The 26,659-nt window shown below is 40.9% G+C and overlaps 1 protein-coding gene across 9 annotated transcripts in view; it reads right to left on the bottom strand.

Moving 5' to 3' along the window:
• The window catches only part of map2k5 (mitogen-activated protein kinase kinase 5), a 379,209-nt gene that overhangs the window by 121,422 nt on the left and 231,128 nt on the right, over window positions 1-26,659 (bottom strand). For 7 of the 9 annotated variants that reach the window (XM_087981145.1, XM_087981146.1, XM_087981147.1 and 4 more), the window contains 2 exons: window positions 25,157-25,230; window positions 19,374-19,424 (listed from right to left, as the gene is read on the bottom strand). The exons of the other annotated variants lie outside the window; for them this stretch is intronic. In XM_087981145.1, the coding sequence (XP_087837271.1) occupies window positions 19,374-19,424; window positions 25,157-25,230 (125 nt within the window). The remainder of the gene's footprint in view (window positions 1-19,373; window positions 19,425-25,156; window positions 25,231-26,659) is intronic. 9 annotated transcript variants of the gene reach the window in all.

Below are 26,659 nucleotides of genomic sequence, written 5' to 3'. Positions count from 1 at the left end.
AGCTGTGCTGGTAAAAACCTCCATCAGAACTCAGTGACCATTTAAGACATGCTGATTTTGATTGGTTTTGATTTGGATATTGCTAAGCAACGTAACTGTTCTAAACCAGATGTAGGTAGGCTTTCCAGAGTGTGTATTCTCCTGGCTACCAGCCTAAGATTTCTCTTATTCAATTTAAGTCAAGAGGGACTCTTTTGCTACCTCAAGTCCATATACTGGCAGTAATTACAATGGCCTGCCAACCTGGATCCTGAAGAAAATGGCTGTGTTTTGGGGTTTTGCAGTGGGCTGACCTCTGTTCATGACATGTCCTGAATGAAGCTATATCAAGTGGTGCTCCCCAAGCACAGTCGGACTGCTGAGCGTGTCCACTTCAATTGGAATATCCTTCAACTCATATGTTCCACTTGCCACATTTTCAAATGATGAAGCAGTTTGTATTGCCTGTTCGAAATTTAGTTGGGCTTAAGCTAGTAGGCGCTTTAGCTTCGTTACAGCATTAATCCTACATAACAAACGGTCTCTCAGTATCTCATTAATAGTTAAACCAAAGTCAGATGCCTCTGCCAATTGTCTTAACCTCGTCAAAAATCCCGATACGGTTCTCTTGGCTCGGGAATTGCTTAGTAAAACCAGTAACATCTCAAAACTAGAGGCGGCTTGGGGTCGTAACTCCGTCAACTCTTAAAGATTTTAGTACATGGTACCTCTGGGAAAGCTAGGCTCCCTAATAACCAAATAAGCTACAGGTCCACAAGTTGTCAGGAGAATTGCTCGTTGCTTTTCATCTGTCCCAATCTCATTTTCCTGGAAAAAAAAACACATTCTTTCCACATACTGGCAGGATCGAATGAGTCAAGCTTCCCAAATAACAGCTTGATGCCAGAAATGTTTATCCCTAACTCAAAGAGGACTGTTACGAGTGAATTTCTTCAGTAGCATGCTTCTCTGTCATCACCACTGAATTAGTTCCATCGAGGCCGGGTATCCCATCACCAAATCACCCTTTATTTACACATGGAGAACCCTTGTTATTGATCCAGCTTCCTGAGAGCCAGTTCTCAGAGTGAACAGAATCTCTGACACTCCTGTTTATATCCGTCAGCCACGGCTCCCTGACTAGATTAACATCCTCAATCAGGGAACTCCTATTCTATGAGGTTCACCAGGTTAAGCTCCTTACAATCACTACAGACAGAACAGTGGCATCAATTTAGGCACTAGATCCAGACAACAGCTGAGTCTAACATGCAAATTATTCCTCACTGAAGCCGTGGATTTCATGCCTTCTTCATATCGAGGATACCATCCATCAAACTGTTCGTACCACCATTGTGCAAAATAGGATAAATGCAGAAAAATCTGAAAACTGGGCTTCCAACAGGACTGAATGCCATCAGCAGTAGCTATATTCTGCTAAACTTTGAGGCAGTAACAAGCAAGATCGGTAAAGGGGAAGGATTGGATGTAATATACTTGGATTTTCAGAAGATGTTTGATAAGGTAGAACACTTTTAGACTACTTAATAAGATAAAAGCCTATGGTGTTGAAGGTAGCATATAAGCATGAATGAAAGGCTGACTAACAATGAAAATGAAGAGCTTTTGCCCGAAATGTCGATTTCCCTGCTCCTCGGATGCTGCCTGAACTGCTGTGCTTTTCCAGCACCACTCTTATCTAGAATCTGTTGGCCTTTATTTCAAAGAAGATGGAACAGAAAAGGAGAGAGGCTATGCTCAAACTATAAAAAGCACTATCAGGCCACAGATGGAATAGGTTGGGCCTGCACTTACTGGAAGTTAGAAAAATGAGAGGTAACATTATCGAAAGAAACAATGTTCTTACTAGACTTAACAGGGTAGTTGTGGAGATGAGGCTTCCCATTGTTGGAGATTCAAGGACCAGAGGATATAATTTCACAATAAATGGTTGCACATTTAAGGCAGAGATGATGAGGAATTTTCTCTCAAAGGATAGTGAATCTGGAATTATTTATCACAGAGGGATTAACATGCTAAAGACAAGCACCAAGTGTAACTAAAAATACAATTTCAAACTGGTAAGGTTACAACACAGGAATACATACATGTTAAATATAGACAGAACTAAGAGACATGAATCTGAACCTCTGCATCCAGTTGTGAATGGCAGTAGTCAATTAAACAACCAAGAGGAAGATGATACGCCCCATCTGAAATCAAGGCTGAGCCTACTAAATTAATGCAAAAATGCTGAGTGAATGATCAAATTTGGTTTCTTCAAGGGTTTGCATTATAAATACCAACCATCAGTCGAATTGATCTACTCCATGTGATGTCAGGAAATGGTCGTAAGCACTGAACAGAAAAGACAATAGACCCAGACATTATCCTGGTTGAAGGCTTGTGTTCCAGAAATAGCTGTACATAAGAATGTATGAACTAGTAGCAGGAGTAGGCAATTCAGATTCTTGAGCTTGCTCTGCCATTTAATATATTCATGGCTGATCTCATCTTCTGTTTTGATTTATTTCCACAAATGCCGCCAGACCTGCTGAGTTTTTCCAGCAGTTTCTGGTTTGTTTCATCTTGACCTCATTTCCACATTCCTCCCATTACTATTTAGAAATCTATTTCCTCATAAAATGTATACAGTGCACTGGAATCCACTGTTATCAGGACAGTGAATTCCTCCACATATCTGCTTTATATTTGCTACCCCTTCTCCTAAAACTGTGACCTTTCATTCTAGATTTTTCAAGGGGAAAACACCGACCTGATGTTTGCTTTGTCAATCTCTACAGCATCTTACATACTTGATTAGATCTCCTCTCGTCCCTCTGAATTGTAGTGAGTGTAGGTCTAAACTACTCAATCTCTCGACATTAGACAAGCCTTTCATCTCTGGAATTAATCTAATATATCTCATTAGATTGTTCCAGGGCTGCTACAACATTGGCATCTATTAGCTAAGTGTAAAATTTCTGATGTATACCATGTCCACAAAAAAATCAGGAGAAATGCAACCTAAACAATTACCTTGCATCAACTTATTCTCAGCTATTAGCAAAATGATGGTATCATCAGCAGTGTAACTATTTTGCAATACTGATGCTCAGCTCGGGTTCTACCAGAACCACTCAGCTTCAGAGTTCAATTCAGGCTCGGATAAACTTGGATACAATAACGACTCACATCCTGAGTTCAGCCAGTGTGACATTAACACAGGCTTGACATCAAAGAGCTGAGGAAAACTGAATTTAAGGGAATCAGACTCTCTACCAGCTGAAATTGTGATTATCGCAAAGGAAGACAGTTGTGCTTTTGAAGGCCAATCTCACTCCTAGGTATCGATGTGGAGTTCCTCATGACAGATTCCTAAGTTCAACCATCTTTAGCCGCTTCATTAATCACCTATCCTCCATTAGAAGTGAGGATGTTTTCATAGCGTTCAGTTCTATTTGAAACTCCAGAGAAAAGGGATAAGTAACATGCATGCCACAATTCAATAGCAGTACCATCTTGGATGGTGGAAAGGCTTCAAATGCCAGGGGATGAGTTACCCACTGCAGAATTCCCAGACTCCAAGCTACTCTTGTAGCTCCTGTGTTTATGTGGTTGGTCAATGATGGCTTCCAGGATGTTAATATTAGAGGAAATTGAAGATAGTACTGCTATTGAATGTGAAGGTAGTGTGTCAAAGTTTGGGGATGACACTAAGATGAGTGGTAGCGCAAAGTGTGCAGAGGACTCTGGAAGTTTGCAAAGGGATATAGATAATTTAAATGAGTGGGCAAAGGTCTGGCAGATGGTGGACAATGTTGATAAATGTGAAGTCATCCATTGTGATAGGAATAACAGTAAAAAAGACTATTATTTGAATGGTAAAAATTGCAGCATGCTGCAGGGGGGAGGGATCTGAGTGTCCTTGTGCATTAACTGCAGAAGGCTGTTTTGAAGGTGCAACAGGTAATTAAGAAGGCAAATGGAATTTTGTCTTTCACTGCTAGAGAGATTGAGTTTAAAAGCAGGGAGGTTATGTTACAATTGAATAGGGTGCTGGTGAAGCCACATCTGGAGTACTGTGTGCAATTTTGGTTGTAAGGCAATGGGGTGCGTGCAGAGGAGATTCACTAGGTTGATTCTGGAGTTGAGAGGGTTGGCTTATGAGGGCAGACTGAGTTGACTGGGATTATATTCACTGGAATTTAGAAGAATGAGAGGGGATTTTATAGAAATATCTAAAATTATGAAGGGAACAGATAAGATAGAAGCAGGGAGGATGTTTCCACTGGAACATTAAACAAGAATAAGTGGGCATAGCCTCAAAATTAGGGGTAGCAGACCTAGGACTGAATTAAGGAGGAACTTTTTCACTCAAAGGATTGTGAATTTGTGGAATTCCCTGCCCAGTGAAGTCGTTGAGGCTGCCTCAGTAAATGTTTTTAAAGCTAAGATAGATAATCTTTTGAACAGTAAAGGAATTAAAAGTTATGGTGAGAGAATGGGTAAGTGGAGCTGAGGCCATGAAAAGATCAGCCATTATCTTATTGAATGGCGGATCAGACTCAAAGGGCCAGGTGGCCTACGCTTGCTCACAGTTCTTATGTTAAGGAAAAAGCCAAAGGTGCTATGGAAGACATACCAGCATGGATCACATTGCATGAATGAATAAATGAGAAAAAAGTTAAATAGCCACTTGATTGAATCAAACTACTACAAATAAAGACTACAGCAAGTTGAGAAGAAGTCCCATCGCTTTTTGCTCAGCACAACTTTGGATAGAGTATAAATACTACATCTTCCACCAACATTTACGTTCTGAAAATGTGAAAAGATGACTTTTATAGATATTTTCTCATCAACCACTTCAGAGAGTCATAGAGAGTCACAGAGTTGTACAGCGCAGAAACAGACCCTTTGAATCAACTAATCCATGCTGACCAGATATCCTAAACTAATTGAGTCCCATATGCCAGCATTTGGCCCATATGCCTCTAAACTGTTCCTATTCATGTACCCATCCAGATGCCTTTCAAATGTTGCAATTGAACGAGCCTCCACTATTGCCTCTAGTTGCACCACCCTCTGCGTGATAAAGTTGCCCCTTAGGTCCCTTTTAAACTTTTCCCTTTCACCTTAAACCTATGCCCTCTAGTTTTGGACTCCCCTACCCAGGGAAAAAGACCTAGGCTTTTCACCCTAACCATGCCCCTTATGATTTTAAAAACCTCTATTAGGTCAACCCTCAGCTTCTGATATTCCAGAGGAAGTATCCTTAGCCTATTCAGCCTCTACTTATAGTTTAAACCCTCCAAACCTGGCAACATCCTTGTTGATCTTTCCTGTACCCTCTCAAGTTTAACAACATCCTTCTTATAGCAGTGAGACCAGAACTGAATACAGTATTCCAAAAGTGGCCTAACTAATGTCCTGTACAGCTGCAACATGACATCCCAAATCCTACACTCAATGTACTGACCAATAAAGATAAGCATACCAAATGCCTTCTTCACTACTCTGTCTACCTGAAACTTCACCTTCAAGGAACTTTGAATCTGTACTCCAAAGACGCTTCGTTCAGCAACATTCCCCAGAACACTACCATTAATTATATAAGCCATCTCCTGATATGCCTTACCAAAATGTAACATCTTCCTTCTAAATTAAACTCCACCTGCTATTCCTCAGCTCTCTGGCCCATCTGATCAAGGTCCTGTTGCACTCTGAGATAACCCTCTTCACTGTTCGCTAAACCAACAGATTTGCTGTTGTCTGCAAATTAACCATTCCTCCTATATTCACATCAAAATGACTTAAATAAATTACAAAAAGCAGTGGACCCAGCATCAATCCTTGCAGCACACTGCTGGTCACAGGACTCCAGCCCAAAAAACAATCACCCTCCATCTTCTACCTTAAACCCAATTTTGTATCCAACATTATGCAACATCATCTTGGTCAGGTGGGAATAAATCAGAACTTTCTAAGCCATACTAAGAGCTCTACCACTGCGCCTTCCAGCAAACCTTCTAAGCAACCTGGTTCTCCTGGCTCAGAGATAGGGACACTATCCTTAAGTCACAACATTCCCCACTAATTTTAATAAACTTGTTCAGACACATCTCTGGAGCAGGTGAGACTTGAACCCAGGACTTCTGGTCCAGAGGCAGGAACACCATTCCAACTCCTACTCTTATAAGCCAGGGTGATCAATTGTTTAGACCTACAGCAACATTTTTATTCAACCCTTTGAAGCTTACTGGGATTCACACCAGTGGGAATTCTTCATTAAGGATTCATCTCAAATGAGTTTTGACTTAGATGATGATCTTTTAATAATCTAAGCATATAATCCTGTCTCAGGCTTTCCACTAACTTCATAATACCCCTCCTTCATCATCTCTAGAATTACCCAAATCTAATCCAGCCACTTATTGTAATGTTTCCCCTCTCACTGTGGAAATATCTTTATTTAAAGACTGTCGCCAAAAGCATAAATGAGACCAGGAATTTCGTATGTGGGAAATCGCAAGTACACAATTCATAGCCAATTCAACAGTTAGTACACAACTTATATTTATTTTCAAAACAACTACAACTCTAGTTTACATTCTAAGTAATTAGGTGCCAGTAAAAATTTGAGGAAGATAGACTTCAAAAAGCTGCAGCATTTATGCTTGGTTTGAGTATAGGAATTGGGAAGCCATGTTGAAGTTGTACAGGACATTGGTGAGGCCTCTCTGGAATAATGTGTCCAGTTATGGTCACCCAGTTATAAGAAGGATATTATAATGCTGGAGAGAGTTCAGAAGAGATTTACCAGGATGTTGCTGGGTATTGAAGGTTTGAGCTATAAAGGAAGGCTGGATAGGCTGGTAATTTTTTCACTGGAGTGTAGGAGGTTGAGAAGCAACCTTATAGAAGTTCATACAATAATGAGGGGTATAGATATAGTTAATGGTAGTTGTCTTTTCCCTAGGATGGGAGATTTCAAGTCTACAGGGCACATTTTTAAGGTGAGTGGAGAGATTTATAAAAGACATGAGGGGCAAATCTTTTACACAAAGGGTGGGTCGCGTGTGGAATGAACTTCCTGAGGAAGTGGTTGGTGTGGATACAATTACAATATTGAAAAGATATTTAGGTAAGTACACAAATAGAAATGGTTTGGAGGGATATGGGCCAGGAGCAGGCAAGTAGGACTAGTTTAATCTGGGATTATGTTCCCATGGACTGGTTGAACTGAAGGGTCTATTTCTATGCTAGATGACTCTAGGACACATGCATGTATCCAATCTTGTTGACTTCCTACTCCATGCATAACCATAATAAGGTGTTTAATCTTCCAGACCAATATTATATGCCTTTATACATATAATAGTACCTCAAATTACAAGAAACATTCTGTGTCATTTCAGTGAAGTTGTGAACATGGTAAAATAAAACAAAACAAAATCAGTTAGGCTTGATAAGATATTTGGAAAAGTACTCAAAAAAATCACAGCAATTCAATATCAAAGAAAGCCACAGTAATTCAATTAATTGGCAAGGATGTTTTTAAGCTGGATTTTCATGAGCTACTCTTCACTCAAAGTAACAACAGAAAGCTGTAAAAGCCCATCATATAAAAAGGGACTTGTGTTTGAAGTAAGCTTTACTGATTTGCCCAGCTGTGCTTTTCTCAACCCCTTTTCATTCAATAAACTACACTAAGATTAGATTGTTGGGAAGATAATATTCTTATTACTTGCACAAATGGACAACAGAAAATATCACTAATAATATACATGTTTATGTTTAATACTTAAGTCTCAAATCTAATTAAACACCCTGAAAGATTTGACATAATCCAGCAAGTAAGTACAAACTTGGGGTTTGTTAATTTATTTCTACAGGTACTCAACTGATTTTCTGTGCAATGGTGGGATATAACTTTGCGTTTGATAGATTGTCAGCTGAAGGTCCCAGAAACATTTTGCTCTTCTCAAAAAAGAAAGAAGCTTGCCTTTCTTCCTCATCTCTATTGAAGAAACAGACTGAAGTAGAGATCCAGTTCTATGGGCACTGACCATCTTTATATCTTTCCAAAATAGCAATTATTTATATTGAAACATAGAAAATAGGAACAGGAGTCAGCGATTTGGTCCTTTCAGTTTATTCTGCAATTCGATACGATAATGACTGAGCATTCGACTCCAAACGCTGTTCCCAATTTCTCCCCATACTTTTTGATAATTTTAGCCCTAAGAACTATATCTAACTCATTCTTGAAAACATCAATTTTTTGGCCTCATCATTTTCTGTGGCAGAGAATTCCACAGGCTCACCACTCTCTGGGTGAAGAAGTTTCTCCTCATCTCAGTCCTAAATGGTCTATCCCATATCCCTAAACTGTGACACCTAGTTCTAGATTCCCTGTTCATCAGGAATATCCTTCCTGCATTTATCCTGTCTAGTACTGTTTGAATTCTATTGCTTTATTTGAGATCCCCATTCTTCTAAACTCTATTGCGTATGGTCCTAAGTGATCCAGTCTCTGTTCATGTTAGTTGCAATCCCCATGAATCGATCTGGTAAACCTTCATTGCGCTCCCTCTGTTCTTGAAAAATTCCTGTATGTTCGTCAAGTATGTTTTTTTTTCATAAATCTATGTTGACACTGTCCAATCCTGTCTGTATCTTCCAAGTACCCTACTATTAAAACTTTCACAATGGACTCTAATATTTTTCTCATGACCAGTGTCAGGCTAATCAGTTTATAATTCCCTGCTTTCTGTCCACCTCACTTTTTAAGGACATGCAGGGGTACAACAACAACAACTTGCACATGTCGCAAAATGCTAGTCAGAAGCGTTTTAAAGCAAAATTTGATGTAGAGGCACGAAAAGAGACATTTGGGCAGATAACCAACAGCTTGGCCAGAGAGAAAAGTTTTAAGGAGTGTCTTCAAGAAAGGGTTTTTATTTCATTTAAATTTAACAAGTAAATACAGTAAAGTATAATATGTTGCCACCCTCTGACACCATTTTCAGTTACAAAATATATTAGAATAGAACTAAAAACTTCCTCATTTCTTGTGCTCTGCTTGACATCGCACAGGGTGGCCGGTGGGAGGAGGTGGTGGTGGTTACTTCACAGGGGGCTCTGTGCCCACCGATGCACCAACATCACAGTCCATTCCATAAGTCTCATTTAGGGATCACCACTGCCGCTACTGCTCCCCTGCTGGGCCTACAACACTGCTGATGCAATCACTGCAGTACTCAATTTTCCAAGAGTACTGATTTGGGCCTACCACATTGCCTGACCAGTACCGACCAGCCATTGCCACCATCTTAAAAACTGGTGCTGCCACCACTGCCTCAAGTCCTACCTTGGGCCCAGTGAAGTTTCCACTCTGTGGCACCATCTCTTGCCACAGGGCCAACATTGAGGGAATTCATGAGCAGATACAGCTAAAGACATGTCCATCTACAATTAAGCAATTAAAATTGGGAAGGTCAAGATGCCAGAATTAGAGGCATCTTGGATGGTTGTGGGGCAGGAGGGGATTATCGGCAAAAGCAAGGCCACAGAGGGATGATCAGAAAACATGAGTGAACAGGATTCAGTGTAAATGAACAGGACTTGGTGTTAATAACAACATGAACAGTATGTATTCCATGGTCTCAAATGTATGGCGGTAGAAGGGAGGCAACCTGAAATGCACTGGAATAGTCAAGTTTAGAAGTAAAGAGATGGATGAGGGGTTCAAATAGAGTTGGGCAAAATTACAGAAGTGGAAGTAGATGACTTTAATAATAACCTGTTTATGTGGTTGGAAGCTTACCTCTGTGTCAAATAATAATACCAAAGTTGTCAACAGTCTGGGTTACCCACTGATGCAGAACAGATGGCGTCAATGGTTAGAAAATGGGCTTTTTTAAAATTATTAATTCAAGGGATGAGTACATCACCGGTTAGGCCAGTATTTATTGCCCATTCTTAATTGTCCTCTGAGCAATTAAGAGTCAATCACACTGATATAGGTCGACAGTTACAGACCAGGTAAGAACAGCATTTTCCTTCCCGAAAGGACATTAGTGAACTAGATGGGTTTTTTACAACAATCGACAATAGATTCATGATCTTAATTAGACTCTTAATTCCAGATTTTTACTAAATTCAAATTCACCACCACATATCGGAGATTGTAAACAAAGAGTCGGACTTATTTCTTTAGAGGAGAACGTTGCTCATCCAGTATTGGACATCGGACAAGCAGGCAGATAACTTTGAGATAATGTGAAGGCATCAGGAGAGCTGGTAGTGAAGTAGACAGGCAGGAGGCTGCTAGAACACAGTAAGTCAGGCAGCATCAGGAGGTAGAGAAGTCAACATTTCAGGTGAGGTAGCGCTCTCATTAGCATTAATGTAAAAACTGACAGTGCAACTTTTGAAGCTGTCCCCAAGAATAGAAGGCTAAGTTAGAACCTTACAGAACATAAGAGGTAACAATGCACAAGTGGAAAGAGAAGCAATGCAGGGTATTCTCTGTTTACAATTAAATACATAAAAATGCAAATAGATAAGTACGTTCTTACCTAACTGGACAATAGTGGAAAGTTATGGGGGAAGGATGACGTAGTCAACCTTTCAAAGGCAGCTATTGGCTGATTTAGAAGAATGAGAAAGATAGTTTACCTTTATTACTGTCACAGGGTGAGTGTGATATTAAGGCTCAGTTTGAACTTGTTTTTAATTACCTTCACTCAAAAGGTAAAGTTGCCATAGTTCCAGAGGACTATAAGATCGCACTTTCATTAGAGAGAGAGAGAGAGAGAAAACTGGAGAAAAGTTTAACCCTGAGAGTCACCGTGCTTTAGGCACGGGTTGAGGTTGAGAAGGTTGGACCTTCAATAGTGTCATCAGCGAGTGTCGAAACTGCTGTTGCATCATTCTGAATCTACAACACAGACAAAAGTTTCTTGGTGCATTGAGTCTGTATTGGTCAAAACATCTAATGTTTCAACACTTCACCCATAGCCTTGTATGTCTTTTTAAACGCACAATGCAATCCCTACTTCTTAAATGCTACAAGGGTTCTGCCTCTCCAATCCTACAAGCAGAGATTCCCACCAGCCACTGAGCAAATATGCTTTCCTCACATCACCTTGAAAGTTCTTGCCCTTTACCTTAAATCTATGCCCCTGGGGAAACATTTCTTCTTGTCTGCCCTGTCTATGTCGTTCATAATTTTATGCATCTCAATCATAATACTCCACTCCCCCCCCATACCCCCCGCCCCCCCACCTACCAATGACCAACCCCAGGCTCCTCTGCTCTAAGGAAAACAACGTCAGTATACCAAATCTCTCTTCATAACTAAAGCTTTCTGTACCCGGCAATATCCCAGTAAATCTACTCTGCACCCTCTCCAGTGCAATCACATCCCTTCTATAATGTTAATTCCAGAACTGTACATGGTACTGTAGTTGTGGTCTAACTAACCTTTTATATAGTTGCAGCATAACCTCAATGCAGTTAAACATATGCCTTAGCTAAGAAAGGCAAGAATCCCATTTGCCTTCTTAACCACTTTATCTAATTGTCCTGCTAACTTAAGGGACTAGTGAACATACACAACAAGGTCCCACTGATCCTAAGTGCTTTCCAAGGTCATCATGCATGCCCAAGCGCATCACCTCACATTTATCCAGATTTAATTTTATTTCCCACTGATCAGCCCATTTATGTCTACCAGTAATCTGAAGTGATCCTCCTCACTATTTACCACTCCACCATTTTTCTTATCCTCTGCAAACTGACTGATCAACCCTCGTACATTCAAGTCTACATCATTCATATATATCATAACCAGCAAGAGCCCCAACACTAATCACTGTTGAAATGCAATGGACACTGGCTTTCAGTCACAAAAACACTTCATGGGCAACACCATCTGCTCCCTGCCTTCCACTCACCCAGTTCTGGATTCAATTAGCCAAATTTACTTGGATTCCAGAAGCACTTACCTTTCAGTCTCTCACGCGGGAGCTTATCTAAAGCCTTGCTGAAGTCCAAGTTGATTAGATCAAATGCAGTACCTTCATCCACACATTTGGTCACTTCTTTAAATATATCACAGTCCTTGTCCCTGATTTCTATACACACGTTGTCCCTATCACTAGTGAACCCTGACACAAAGTATTCATTCAGAACTGTACTTATGTCCTCTAGCTTCACTCAAATTTCCACTGTCATGCTTATCAGGTTTCCTCTTTCCTTAGTTACCTTTTATCCTTAGTGTACATGTAAAATAACTTAGAATTTTCCTTTATTTTGTCTGCCATTATTCTTTCATGCCTTTATCTTGCTGTCTTAATTTTCTTTTCAAGTTTCCCCTTGCATTCTCTGCAATCCTCTAAGGTTTGTGCTCAGTATTTGTCAAAAGCCTTCCTTTTTCTTTTTATCCAATCCTGTATATACCTTGATATCAAGGGTTCACCCTTTGTCATTGTTGGAACATGTTGGCCCTACCCTTTCCCTACTTCCTTCTTGAATGCACCCCACTGCTCTGTCACAGATTTACCTAAATGTTATCTGGCTACAATCCACTCTGGCCAAAACATACATGATCTTAATTAAACCAACCTTCCCCAGTTTAGAAATTTGATTTTAGTCCAACGTTAGTCCTTTTCCATAACAATCTTGAATCTAACTGAGTTATGATAGCTATCTGCAAAATGTTCTCCCTATTGATAGAGGAGCCATTTGCCCTAATCCATTGCCTAAATTTAACTCCAGGACTCCCTCTCTCTGTGGGGCCATCAAAATACTGGCTTAAAAAAGATGTCCTGGATATATTTAAGAACTCTGCTCCCTCTAAATCTTTCACACTATGAATCCTCCAGCTAACGCTGGAGTAGTTGAAATCCTCTACTATGACTACCTTATTACATTTACACTTTGCTGATATTTGCATACTTCTTGCTCTTGATAGCTACTCCTCCTATTTCTCTTGGACCGTTAGGGGGCTATGGTATACTCCCAGCAAGTGATTGCTCCTCTTTGGTTTTTTTAAGTGATATCCGTTTGAGAAACCTTCTAAAATGTCATCTCTCTTTACCACTGTAAATTTAATCCCGAATCAATATTGCGACACTCTCTCCTCTTTTACTGCTGATTTTACTGCTCCTCGGATGCTGCCTGAACTGCTGTGCTTTTCCAGCACCACTCTAATCTGGACTCATCTCTCCTCTTTTACCTCCTTCCCCATCTTGCCTGAAGGCTCCACATGCTGAAATATTGCCCAAGGAGAAAGTGAGGACTGCAGATGCTGGAGTTCAGAGTCGAGAGTGTGGGGTTGGAAAAGCACAGCAGGTCAGGCAACATCCGGGGAGCAGGAGAATCAATGTTTCGGGCAAGAGCCCTTCATCAGGAATAATGCACGTCAGGAATATTGCCCTGCCAATCCTGTCCCTCTTTCAGGATCCTGTTTCAGTGATAGTAATTATCTTGCACCCCCATGTTCTAATTTTGTTCTCAACTCATTTGCCTTGTTCATCAGACTTCCTGCATTGAAAGAAGTACCACTTCATCATGCCAAACTCCCTTGTGCCTTAACTGGCCTATACTTTTAATGCATTCTCGACTCCTTTGCTGTCTCTTCAAATTTTGCTGCGCATTGTCCCTGCTGGACCTTCTTTCAAGACACCAAACTTTTGCTGCCAAATTAGTTTGAAACTTCCCCAAAAGCCAGGATGCTGGCCCCATCCCAGTTCAGGTGCAACCCATCTGCCTTGTTCAGGTTCCATTGCCCCCAAAGCCCTCCCTCTAGTATTCCTTCTCCAACCAGTTTTTGTTCATGGGAATAGGGCAGGATTGGCTGGCCAGCATTGTAGCCCATTTTTAATTGCCCTTGAGAAGGTGATGGCAAGCTGATATTCTTAAACCGCTTCAGTCCATTTTGGTGTTAGTGGTTGCACAATGCCATTAAGGAGGAGTTTCACCCAGCCATAATGAAAAAATGGTGATATTTTTCCGAGCCAGGGTGAGATTTGCTTGGCAGGGGATTTTGCAGGTGGTGGTATTTCCAAGTATCTACTGCCTTGTACATTTTAATGGCAACAGTCATGGGTTTGGAAGAAGTCTTGGTGAATTTTTGCAATACACCTTGTAAATGGTACATATTCCTGATACTGTGTGTTCTGGTGGAAGGAGTGAATGTTTATGGATGTGGCACCAGTCAAGTGGAAGCTTTGCCCTGGATGATTTCATGCTTCTTCAGAACTGTCAGAGCTACATTCATCCAGGCAATTGAGGAGTATTCCATCACACTCTTGACTTGTGTAGATGGTGGACATGCTTGGAGGATTCAAGAGCTGAGTTACTTGCTGCAGAACCCTGGCCTCTGACCTGTTCTTGTAGCCACAGATTTTTTATGGGAGGTTCGCTTCAGTTTCTGGTCAGTGGTAAATTCAAGGATGTTGATTGTGAAGGGATTCAGTGATGGTAATGTACTTGTGTGTCAAGGGGCAATGGTTGGATTCTCTCTTGTTACAGATGGTCAAAGCCTGACATTTGTGTGGCATAGATGTTACTTGCCACTTATCAGCCCAAGTGTATATATTATCCAGGTCCTGCTGCATGTGGGCTTGGCCTACAGCAGTGTCTCAAATGGTGCTAAACATTGTGCAATTACCAAAATGTCCAGTTCTGACTTTATGATAGAGAGAAGGTCATTAATGAAGCAAGTGAAGATAGCTGGACTAGGTCTACATTTGGGAACTCCTGCAGAAATGCCCTTCAGCTGAGTTGACAGATCTCACAAAGTCACAGCCACCCTCATTTGTGTCAGACAGGAGTCTAATCAGTGGAGTTTTGTTAGATTTCCTAATGCCACAATCAGTCAAATGTAACCTTGATGCCAAAGGCAGTCACTCTCATATCACCTCAAGAATTCAGTTCCTTTAAACCAAGACTGTAATGAAGTCAGCAGCTGAATGGCCCTGGCAGAAACCAAACTAAGCAGTGATCAGGTTATTGCTGAGCAAGTGTTTGATAGCACTGTTAATGACACCTTCCATCACTTTACAGACGATCAAGAGTAGATTCATGGAGCAGTAACTGGCCAAGTTGGCTATGTCCTGCTCTTGTGTACAGGGCACACCCGTGCAACTTTCCACATTTTCAGGTAGATGTTAGTGCTGTAGCTGTATTGGAACACCTTGATTAGAGGAACAGCAAACTCTGGAGTATGTTTATTCAGTACTACTCTTGGAATGATGTCAAATATGCCTATCTGATGCCTTCAGAGATTTCTTGATATTACATGGAGTGAATCAAACTGGCTAAAGACTGGCATCTGTGACATTGGGGACCTTTGGAAGAGGCCAAGAGGGATCATTCACTTGGTACTTCTAGCCTTGATTTTTGTCCTGATGTGCGAGGCTCCCAGATTAAGAATCGGGCTATCTGTGCAGCCTCCTCCTCCAGTGAGTTGTTTAATTGCCCACCACCATTCATGACTGAGTTAGACAGGAAAAGCTTCAATATAATAAGAGAATGAACTTCAAATGTGAATTGCTTAGCCCTATCATTTGCTGCCTAAGCCATTTGGTAAATAAGTGGTTTGCAGCTTCACCGTGTTGACTCCTCATTTTTAGGTGTGCCTGGTGTTGCAATTGGCATGTCCTCCTTTATTAAACTTAATAGTAATATTATGTGTTTTTAACGCTTCACTGAGCATTTAGTATACAGTTTCACAGTATGATTAGCACTTTTTATAGCTGCCATTTTAACTACAGAATTCTATAAATGGGAAGAAATTAGGAAGCAGACAATTGTAATTATGAAGTAGCAGCAATACACTTTTAAATGGTGAGGGTGAAATAAACAGAATGTCAAATTACTATGTTTATGAATATTATGCCTTGCAAAATTGATGTCTCTAGTTTCTCTTATAAGTACAATAGACTATTCTTTCTTTAAATTTATGCAGTTACTTTGACACTTCTGATGAAAAACAGATTTTAACACATCCTGATTTTGAGGTTTATAATTTCAATAAATTTTAAATGGTCTTTGGCACTATAAACAGTTGATTGATAAATGTATTTTTTACACATGCTAGAAGACAGTAAAGTTGTGAAAGAGACCTAATCCACAAAGTCACTTTGTGGCCAGACATGGCAAAATTAAGACCATAAGACATAGGAGCAGAAATTAGGCCGTTCAGCACATCAAGTCTGCTCCGCCATTCAATCATGGTTGATAAGTTTCTCAAGAGAAAGTGAGGACTTTCTGATGAAGGGCTTATGCCCAAAACGTTGATTCTCCTGCATTCCTGATGAAGGGCAGTTGCCCGAAACATCAATTTGCCTACTTCTCAGACGCTGCCTGACCTGGTGTGCTGTTCCAGCACCATACTCAATGACCTGGCCACCACAGCCTTCTGTGGCAGTGAATGCCATACATTCAACACTCTCTGGCTAAAGAAGTTTCTCCTTATCTCCATTCTAAAAGGTCTTCCCCTTACGCTAAGGTTGTGCCCTCAGGTCCCAGTCTCTCCTACCAATGGAAACATCTTCCCAACATCCACTCTGCCCAGACCATTCAGTATTCTGTATGTTTCAATTAGATTCCACCCCCTCCACCGTGGTCTGACCAGAGCCTTATAGAGCCTCAGAAATACATTCCTGCTTTCATATTCATGTCCTCTCAAAATAAATGCCAACATTGCATTTGCTTTCCCAATTACTGACTCAACCTACAAATTTACCGAGAGAACCCTGGATTAGAATTCCTAAGTCTCTTTGCACTTCAGATTTTTGAATTTTCTCCCCATTTAGAAAATAGTCCATGATTATATTATTCTTACCAAGTGCATGACCTCACACTTTCCACATTGAATTCCATTTGCCACTTCTTTGCCCACTCTCTTAATCTATCCAAATCCTTCTGCAGGCCTCCCTGACCTCCCCTTGTTGAAACCATGCTGACTTTGCCCTATTTTACCAAATCATGACATTTAATGAAGGATAATTAAGATGGAAGTATGACACAACAATTCACATTGTGAGAAGATTTGTAGCTCGGGTGCTCGTTGCTGTGGTTCTGTTCGCCGAGCTGGAAATGTTGTCACATTGGTAAATGTTGACAGAAAATAGAGAGCAGGTATTAAGCGTCATGGATAAGAAGTATCCAACTTATGCAAAACATTTAATAACCTAACTTACACAGCCTAAGTATCCAACTTATGCAAAACATTTAATAACATAACTTACACAGCCTAAGAGAAATAAAGCTGTAATTTAATACTACAAGGTAGTACATATATGGGATAAAATATGTTGAACTGGAGGACTAAAGCTTCAATACAATGTAATACACAAGAATAATTACAAAATGAAACATTTGGGTGCTCATTCTACAGCATGTGATAAAGCCAAAGCCATTCTTGCCACAGTTTAAGCAGGTCGGTGGCTAAGAATTTAATCATTTTTTGCAAGTTAATTCTGATTTATTTAGTATTTACTGTTTCATTCCTTTTCTAGGTTACTGGTTGGTAAATTTTAAATGTCATGTTGGAAATGAAACTGACAAATTTACAACTAAAAATAGATTCCAATGACAACCGAACCACCTTCCCTGCCGCAATCCTTTGGCAATGACAGTGGTAGAAATACAGATTTCAGATAAATGCACATCTGAATTCATCATGATTTACAAATTTTGACATACACGTATATACACATTTCTCTACAACTAGTTGCCTGATTTTGACCACTTTTTTCCAGTACATAAATAGGTTGATTATATTTTGCTTAACAGCAGAAAACAGATAGAATAAATTGCAAAAGATATTGTATTTACTTCGAAGAACAACATTGTCCAATTTATAGGAGCAAATTACTGCAGATGCTGGAATCTGTACCTAAAACAAAAATGTTGGCAATCACAGTGGATCAGATAGCTTCCACAGAGGAAAGTATGCTGATGTTTCAAGTCTAGATGACTTGTCACCAGAGCTGATGTAAAATGTGGAAGAGGCAGCTTTTATGCAATGGGGGGTGGGGGAGGAGGTGTTGTTGGGTTGGGGATGGGGTGGACGGAGAGCTGGGGGAGAAAGGATGTTGATAGTTCTGATTAATTCATTGGAATGTGAGAAAGGCAGAACATCTTCAAATTGTGAACCCACTCCTGTTCCTTCCCTTTCTTTTCGCTTTATTTGTTACATTCTCTGTTACCATGTCCTGTCTCCCTTCTCCCTACCCCAGTCAGACTGTCCGTTCTTTCCAGTCTGGCAGTTAGACACACCGTTGTTCTGCTATTCTCACATTCCAATGACTTAATCTGAACTACTAACATCCTTTCTCCCTCAGCACTCCAACCTTGCTACCCCCCCCAAACCTATCAGCGTTCCGGAGAGATCACTCCCTCTGCGACTCCCTCGTCAGGTCCACACCCCCCACCAACCCAACCTCCACTCCTGGCACCTTCCCCTGCAACCGCAAGAAGTGCAAAACTTGCGCCCACACCTCCCCCCAAGGCCCCAATGGATCCTTTCATATCCGTCGCAAATTCACCTGCACCTCCACACACATCATTTACTGTATCCACTGCACCCGATGTGGTCTCCTCTACATTGGGGAGACAGCCCGCCTACTTGTGGAACGTTTCAGGGAACACCTCTGGGACACCTGCACCAACCAACCCAACCGCCCCGTGGCTGAACACTTCAATTCCCCCTCCCACTCCACCAAGGACATGCAGGTCCTTGGCCTCCTCCATCGCTAGACCCTGACCACACGACGTCCGGAAGAAGAGCGACTCATCTTCCGCCTAGGAATCCTCCAACCACACGGGATGAATGTAGATTTCTCCAGCTTCCTCATTTCCCCTCCTCCCACCTTATCTCAGTCCTAACCCCTGGACCTGCAATCTTCTTCCTGACCTCTCCGCTCCCACCACTCTCCGGCCTATCACCCTCACCTCCTTCCACCTATTGTATTCCCAGCGGCCCGCCCCTAAACCCCCCCCCCATCTTACCTTTTATCTCAGCCCACTCGGTACACCAGCCTCATTCCTGAAGAAGGGCTTATGCCCGAAACGTCGATTCTCCTGCTCCTTGGATGCTGCCTGGCCTGCTGTGTTTTTCCAGCACATTTTTCACCCCCCCCAAACTCCCTACTATTGCATAAATGCTGCCTTCTTCACACTTCACATCAGCTCTGAAGAGTCATCTAGACTCGAAACATCACAATACTTTCTCTCCATGAATGTTGCCTGATCTGTTGTGATCTCCAGCATCTTTTGTTTTCAGTACAATGTCCAACTTATGTTTTAGCTATATTAAATTTTTTTTAAAAATCATTAATACTTGTGACATCAGTAGAAGGTTTACTCACCGCCATGTAGGCATTTGTTCCCACATATGTTTTGGCTATTGAATTCACCAGCTACAAGAGAAATGGTGTTGTAATTTAAGTACAAATTATCAATAAGATCTTGAACAGTTCTTCCATCTTCAGATTCTAATATCTAAAACAGTAATGATATATCTTAATTGAAAAAAACGGGAAGGTCTAGGATGTAAGTAAAGTGAAGTCACCATATGGCTTAGGGAGAGACGAGTTGTGCTGGGTTTAACCTGAGGGTCACCATGGCTCAGGAGAGGAGCAAGTTTGAGATTGAATGCACTCGGTTGGTATCACACTGCATCACAAACCAGCGGCTCAGCCAACCAATTGAATGTACACAACTTCAACAACAACTTGCTTTTAATGAACATCCCAGGGTACTTTGTACAGAAAAAATAGATGTTGTCACTGAAGAGTTGGATAATATAATTAAACAATCAAAGAAGCAAATGACATTCCCGATGAAGGGCTGAAGCCTGAAACGCGATTCTCCTGCTCATCAGATGCTGCCGGACCTGCTAAGTTATTCCAGCACCACACTCTCGACAAGTTAACTTTGCGTCTGTTATGAGACTTCTTCAGAAATTGATGTTGAAAGAGGGGTTGGAAATGGAGTTCTTTCTCTATTATTACATGAATTGTGGAATCACTGGCAAGACTAGCAAAGGCTAATGGAATGCTGGTCTTTATGTCTAGAGAATTAGAGAATAAAGATGGCAGGAGTTATGCTGCAGCTATACAAAACAGTGGTTAGATCCTATTTGGAGTAGCATGAGCAGAGCTGGGCACCAGACCTGAGGAAGGATATTTTGGCGTTGAAGGAAGTACATTGTAGGTTTAACAAAATGATACCTGGACTTTAGGGGTTAAGTTATGAGGTGAGATTATACTAATTAGGCCGTTATTCTCCAGAATTTAGAAGGCTAAGGGGGAATCTGATTAAAGTCCTTAAGATAATAAAAGGAAAAAGTAGGGTAGATAAATTATTTCCACTTTTTAGAGATTCTAGAACTAGAGAGCATAGTATAAAAATTAGGGGTCAGATCATTTATGAGAGGGGTTAGGAAGCACTTCTACACATACAAAGGTGGTATAGATTTGGAACTCTCCTCCACAAATGGCAGTTGAATTGAGATTGATTGTGTATTCCTTCCCTAAAGGACATCAGTTAACTAAATGGGTTTTATCAAAAATAGTTGTGAGGTACACCATTATCAGAACTAGTTTCATATTCTACAATTTATTATTTTAATGTAAATTTTACCAGTTGCTGTGACAGTATTTAAACCTATACAGTACTACACTATAAAGGCATGGGGGGAAACCGAGATGGTTGGAAGACATTATAAGGGTGAAGTGATACCAAGGAATTTATTATAACTTGAATGACACAAATTTTGAGTGGACCATTGAACATGCCCCTTTTTAACATTTTCCTTCACCCTCTGCTTATAAACTCTTTGCTCTGAAAGTGTATTGAAGTATGAGTTGATAATGGAACAACAAGGACAATGGAACATCTGTGATTTTAAGAATTTTCAATAGTGTCAACAGTTTATCTCCTTAACAATTAAAATTTAAAGATTGAAAAATAAATTGAATAATAGAGGAGGAGAGTGAGTTAAAATTGGTGAATTAGAATTAAATCAAGTATTCAAAGAGGGAAAGAAACATTTGATAAACAGTGAATACAGGGACAGAAAGTAAAAGATGAAAAAAGATGAATTTAAAACTTGAAATATTTTAGCGTTCAGAAAAAACCAAGGTTATGCAATGTTTGGTTTGAGTAAAAATGAGCACAGCAGCTGATATGGGAACAAGTATGAAGAGGGTATAACAAAAATAGTTGTCATTTCCAAATAATGTATTCAATCCAATGATATTAATCCTCTGACGTTTGCCATTGACCCTTTTACTACTCTTGTCATCCCCTGTGCAATGAAGTACCCGGTATGGTCAAGGTACTAAGCCTTGCAGCTAAGAAATTATAAAATTTACTGACTTCAAAAAATTTCACAAACGTAATGGATTTGGAAATTTTAACCAAGGCCATATGAACAGGAGTCTTTAAATTCTCTGGTCTGACACTCCAAACACATTTGTTTGATATTAGCTTTTTGGAACATGCTAATTTTCTGTTCCAAAGTTTTCCTACTCCAGAAAGTTGCAACTGGAGATGATGACTTATTTGTTCATGTCTGTAACATACCGTTATTAACTGCCTAGTTCAATTTGCTATTCTTAACAAATTCCAAAAGTTCAAGTACTTAATTTCTTTAATACCAAGACTTTGACAAGCTCATTGGCTAACACCATGTTCTCTCCCTCTCGCTTTCTCTTTTCTCTCACAATACTATGATGAAAAAAATCCCTGGCCTTTTACATTTATCAAGTATGGTTCCAGAGGATGTACGTTATATTCTAACCTTGAATATAACCTTCCTTCCTGACACAACCTTAAAAATAATGACAATCTGCACAAGGTACTTCCTCTTTGCAATGGCAGTTCTGCAATTAGTTAATAAGAGACCATATGACAATCAACACACATCTAAAAAGAAATACCACTAAAACTGATATTTATCCAATAAGTCAGTCCAACGTGGTAACATATTTCTGACTTTCAGCTGAATCTCTAAACTGAATGACTGTTGTAGCGAATCCATTAATGTTGATTCAAATCTGAAGACATTTGACTTAAAACAATAATGCTGTTTTTCTCCCCATGGATATTTTATAGTATCTGTAGTTTGCTTTTATTGTAACCAATGAGAAATGGTAACCCACTTGCTATACATTCACCTTCAACATCAATACTTTGCATTCATTTGTTCACTGGATGTGGGCATCACTGCCTGAGCCAGCATTTACTGGTCATCCCTAAATGCCCCTGCAAGCCACCTTCTTGAACAGCTCCAGCGCTTAGACTGTAGGTACACTCTCAGTGTTGTTGAGAAGGGAGTTCCAGGATTTTGACTTGATTAAAGTGAAGGAATGACAATATAGTTTCAAGCCAAGATGGTGCATGGCTTTTGTTTTGGGGGTAACAGACTTGCAGGTAGTATTTTCATGTCTCTCTAGATAGCAGACGTTGTGGGTTTTCAAGTATTCTTGTGAATTATCTTGCAGATCTTGAGTGGATCTTGTAGATGCCACTGTCCTTTGGGAAGAAAGAAAATGTTGAAGGTGGTGTATAGGGTGCTGATCAAATGGCTCCCTCTTCCTGGATGGTGTCAAGCTTCTTGAGTGTTGCAGAGCAGGTCTTCTCCACATAAGCGGAGAGTATTCCAAGGTGTTCTTGACTTGCGCCTTGTAGATAGTGGACAGGTTTTGGGACGTCAGAGATCAGTTGCTCACCACAGATTTCCCAGACTTTGTCCTGCTCTTAGAGTCATGTGTCTTGTCTAATTAGACTCCTCTGTCTTGTCTAATTTCCTCTTAAATGGAACTATACTATCTACTTCTATGACTCCACGGTAGAAAATTCCACATGCTCACTACTTTTTGCAAAGAGAAACTGCTTTTGAATTCCCCATTGTATTTCATGGTGACTACCTTATATTGATGACACTTATGCATGCTCTTTCCCAAAACAGGAAATGTTCCCTGTGTACTCACTCTGTTCCAGTCTGAATTTCAAAGTCTTAGTCACCTCTATTAAACCACCTTTTTTTTCCCCAGGAGAAAGGAGACCTAGCCTGTCAATTTTTCATGACACGTATACCCACTCACTTCTGGCTTAATTCTTGTAAATGGGCAATGGATAGCCAGTGCTGATAAGCCATGATTCCTCAATGACTTGCCTTAAAAATCATCAGTTTGTCAAAAGTTTTGGCCTACAACCTCTGTAAAGTGAAAGACATGAACTTCTATACGGTACAGTAGAATTGTACTAATAGTTAAAGTAGGAAAATAGGTGGCAAGCGGGGGGGGGGACAGTGTTGGACGGGGTTGGAGGGCAGGCGGGGGCGCGGTGTTGGACAGGGTTGGGGGCAGGCGGGGGCAGAGTTGGACGAGGTTGGGGGGGTGGTGCTGGATGTGGTTGGGGGTGGGCAGGGAGGAGGTGTTAGACGGGGTTGGGGGGCAGGCAGGGAAGCGGTGTTGGACGGGGTTGGGGGGCGGTGCAGGACGGGGTTAGGGGGTGGGCAGGGAGGTGGCGTTGGACAGGGTTGGGGGGTGGGCAGGGAAGTGGTGTTGGACGGGGTTGGGGGCAGGGGGGGGGAACGGTGTTGGACGGGATTAGGGGATGGACAGGGAGGTGGTGTTGGATGAGATTGGGGTTGTGTGAGGGGAGGCAGTATTGGACGGGGTTGGGGGCGGGCGGGGTGGGGGCAGTGTTGGACGGGGTTGGGAATGTGGGTGGGGCAGGGGGAGCGGTTTTGGACGAGATTGGGGGTGCAGGCGGGAGGGCGGTGTTGAACTGGGGTTGGGGGTCAGGTGGGGGGGCGGTGTTGGACGGGGTTGGGGTCAGGTGGGGGGGCGGTGTTGGATGGGGTTGGGGGTGGGCAGGGAGTGGGGCTCACGCACTATGTGCTGCTGCAGTCTCCTGAACAGGGAGCAGACTTTAAAAACTTCGAGCCCCAGAAGAAAGGCATTTAATCGATTAACCAAGTAATTGATTGTCCGAATGAAATAGTGTCCCCCATCTCGTTTGGATAATCGAGGTTCCCCTGATGAAGGAGCAGAGTTCAAAAAGCTTGTGATTTCAAACAGACCTGTTGAATTATAACCTGGTGTCATAGAATCTTAGAAACGTAGTGTTGCGTGATTTCTTACAGAATAGAGATGGGTGTAGTGAATCTGTGGAATTGTTTACTGCTGAGGGCTGTTGAGTTTGGACTATTAACTATATCAATGCCGAGTCATACAGATTTTTAAATCAGTAAGGGAGTCCAGGATCATGGGTAAAAGTGGAGCTGAGGATCATCAGATTAGCCATTATCTCATTGAATTCTGATCAGACTTGATGGGCTGAATAGTCTATTTCTACTCATCTTCTGGTGTTTTTAAATAATAATTGTGTGTAACTATGAAAAGAATTACATTGATAAAACAGAAAAGAGTTTCTTGACCTTCGAAATGGAATGGTGAGAAATAAACTAATGGCACTCTATTACAAAAGCTGCAATCACTTAGAACAAAGTCAGTTTTCGGAACATCTAACAGTCTGAACAAAATTTTCTGTCACCTGGGACCAGCACACTATCCTGATACAAGCTGTCTGCTTACACATTTGACAAAATGGAGAATATACAATGCACCAGGGAGAATAGACTTTGACAACTTTTAATATACCACTGACCTTCTTTTTCTTCAAAATCTTTGACTGAGAAAAAAGGGCGACTGCAATTCAAATCAACACCAAAGCAAGCTCACAGGTCACTACCACAAGTGTCTCAAGGGCCAAAAATGGAAATTAATTAAATTTTGTGCATCGCCTTGTAAATGCCCGCTACTATTGTTGATCTCCACATTAATTTTTATTGCAGGCCTCCACAGTTCCCCAGACACGGCATGCGCTCTGCCCCCTCTATTGTCTGGCCAAACACTTCAAATCAAATACGCATATCAATGACCTGTTCTATTTTTAAATAGTAATTACAATATCAGCAATTTTTCTGTCATTAAACAATGAACAATCATACTCTGATGGAGGAAAGTCACTCAGAGATTAAATGTGAATAAGTCTCTCCCTCAACAAGGGGTCTTTGTTGTGAATCCCTTTGACATGTGGCCAGGTGATTTGAATAAAGATGTCCCCATGAGCATACCTGGGTGCTTACTCCAAAATCGCACAGCTTGACCTGTCCTCGCGTGTTCACTAGCATATTAGAGGGTTTGACATCTGCAAAGGACAAAATAGGAGATAGAAACAATCCCTTTTAAAAGCACCTCAGAATTTAATGATTCTGTAATTACAGCTATGACTCAGTAATGCAGAAAACGAATGCAACACAAAGGCTATACAGATTAGAATGACAAGCTTTGCACCTGCTGCACACATTTATAATGCTCCTGAATATCGAGTTTGAAAAAATGTCTTTCAAATAAGCAAATATTCTCATTACAACATAGTTACTCAATTTACTTATATGAAGTGGAAAAACTTGATTGGTGCCACAAAACAGTTGACACAACCAAGATGATTCTGTCCTGTGTTATTTAAAAAGATGTGCAATTTATTAATGAATATTACAAAAATCTCTGGTGGAATCTTTTATCTCTGTTTTAGCAACATATTTAATAAGGCATCAGCTTAGCTACTGTGCAATACAGGAGACAGCTGTCAATTATGACTTCAGAACTTTCAGGATAGCATAATAAGCAAGTGTAACCAATCACTAAAATGAAAAAACATTTGTAAATAAACAACTTTATGCATAGTTTTTCTTTTTCTGTTGATTCTTTGAAGCATTAATTGGGACAGTATTGCCATCAAGAACTGGTTCAAAGACAGTTACTAAACTCAACAGTGTGAGGCAACTGACATCAACATGAAACCCGGGTGCTTCATCTTCAACTGTGCATATTAATTTCTCTCTTTCATATAGTGGTGCTGAGGGACTTTAGATTAGATTAGATTGCAGTGTGGAAACAGGCCCTTCGGGCCAACAAGTCCACACCGACCCGCCGAAGCGAAACCCACCCATACCCCTACATTTACCCCTTACCTAACAATACAGGCAATTTAGTATGGCCAATTCACCTGACCCTGCACATCTTTGGATGTGGGAGGAAACCGGAGCACCCGGAGGAAACCCACGCAGACACGGGGAGAATGTGCAAACTCCACACAGTCAGTCGCCTGAATTGAACCCAGGTCTCTGGCGCTGTGAGGCAGCAGTGCTAACCACTGTGCCACCGTGCCGCCCACAAAGCTTATTCCCTTGATGATTTAACTATCACTCCACATTCCAACAGAAATATCTAACAACAGAAACAAACAAAGGATATTCAAGTTAATCATAACTGTTTGCAAATGATTATTTTTCTGAAGGATACTGTTGAGGGGAAAGTCATTGTTTCTGCTCATAATAAAATGCAAGCAAGGTCAACTTTACTATGCAGTGGCTACTGAGAATTAATTTTAAATGACCAGTTCTTCCCTCTCATTATCACAGTGAGTGAATTGTTCCAGGCAAAGCAGCATTGAGAGTTCCCAAAGCACAACTGCATCTTACACTGTGATAGTACACACCTGTTTGGGAGTTAAAAGAATAAAACATTCAGTGGGAGCATGCAGCAAACCTTCAACACAAAGTCAAGGGAAAATA

Source organism: Chiloscyllium plagiosum, unplaced genomic scaffold, assembly GCF_037043375.1.
Source record: "Chiloscyllium plagiosum isolate Xiang-an unplaced genomic scaffold, Cpla_swu_hap1 HiC_scaffold_39, whole genome shotgun sequence".
NCBI lineage: Eukaryota > Metazoa > Chordata > Chondrichthyes > Orectolobiformes > Hemiscylliidae > Chiloscyllium > Chiloscyllium plagiosum.
The sequence above is the reverse complement of the archived record's forward strand: the minus strand, read 5'-3'. Positions and strand labels throughout refer to the sequence as shown.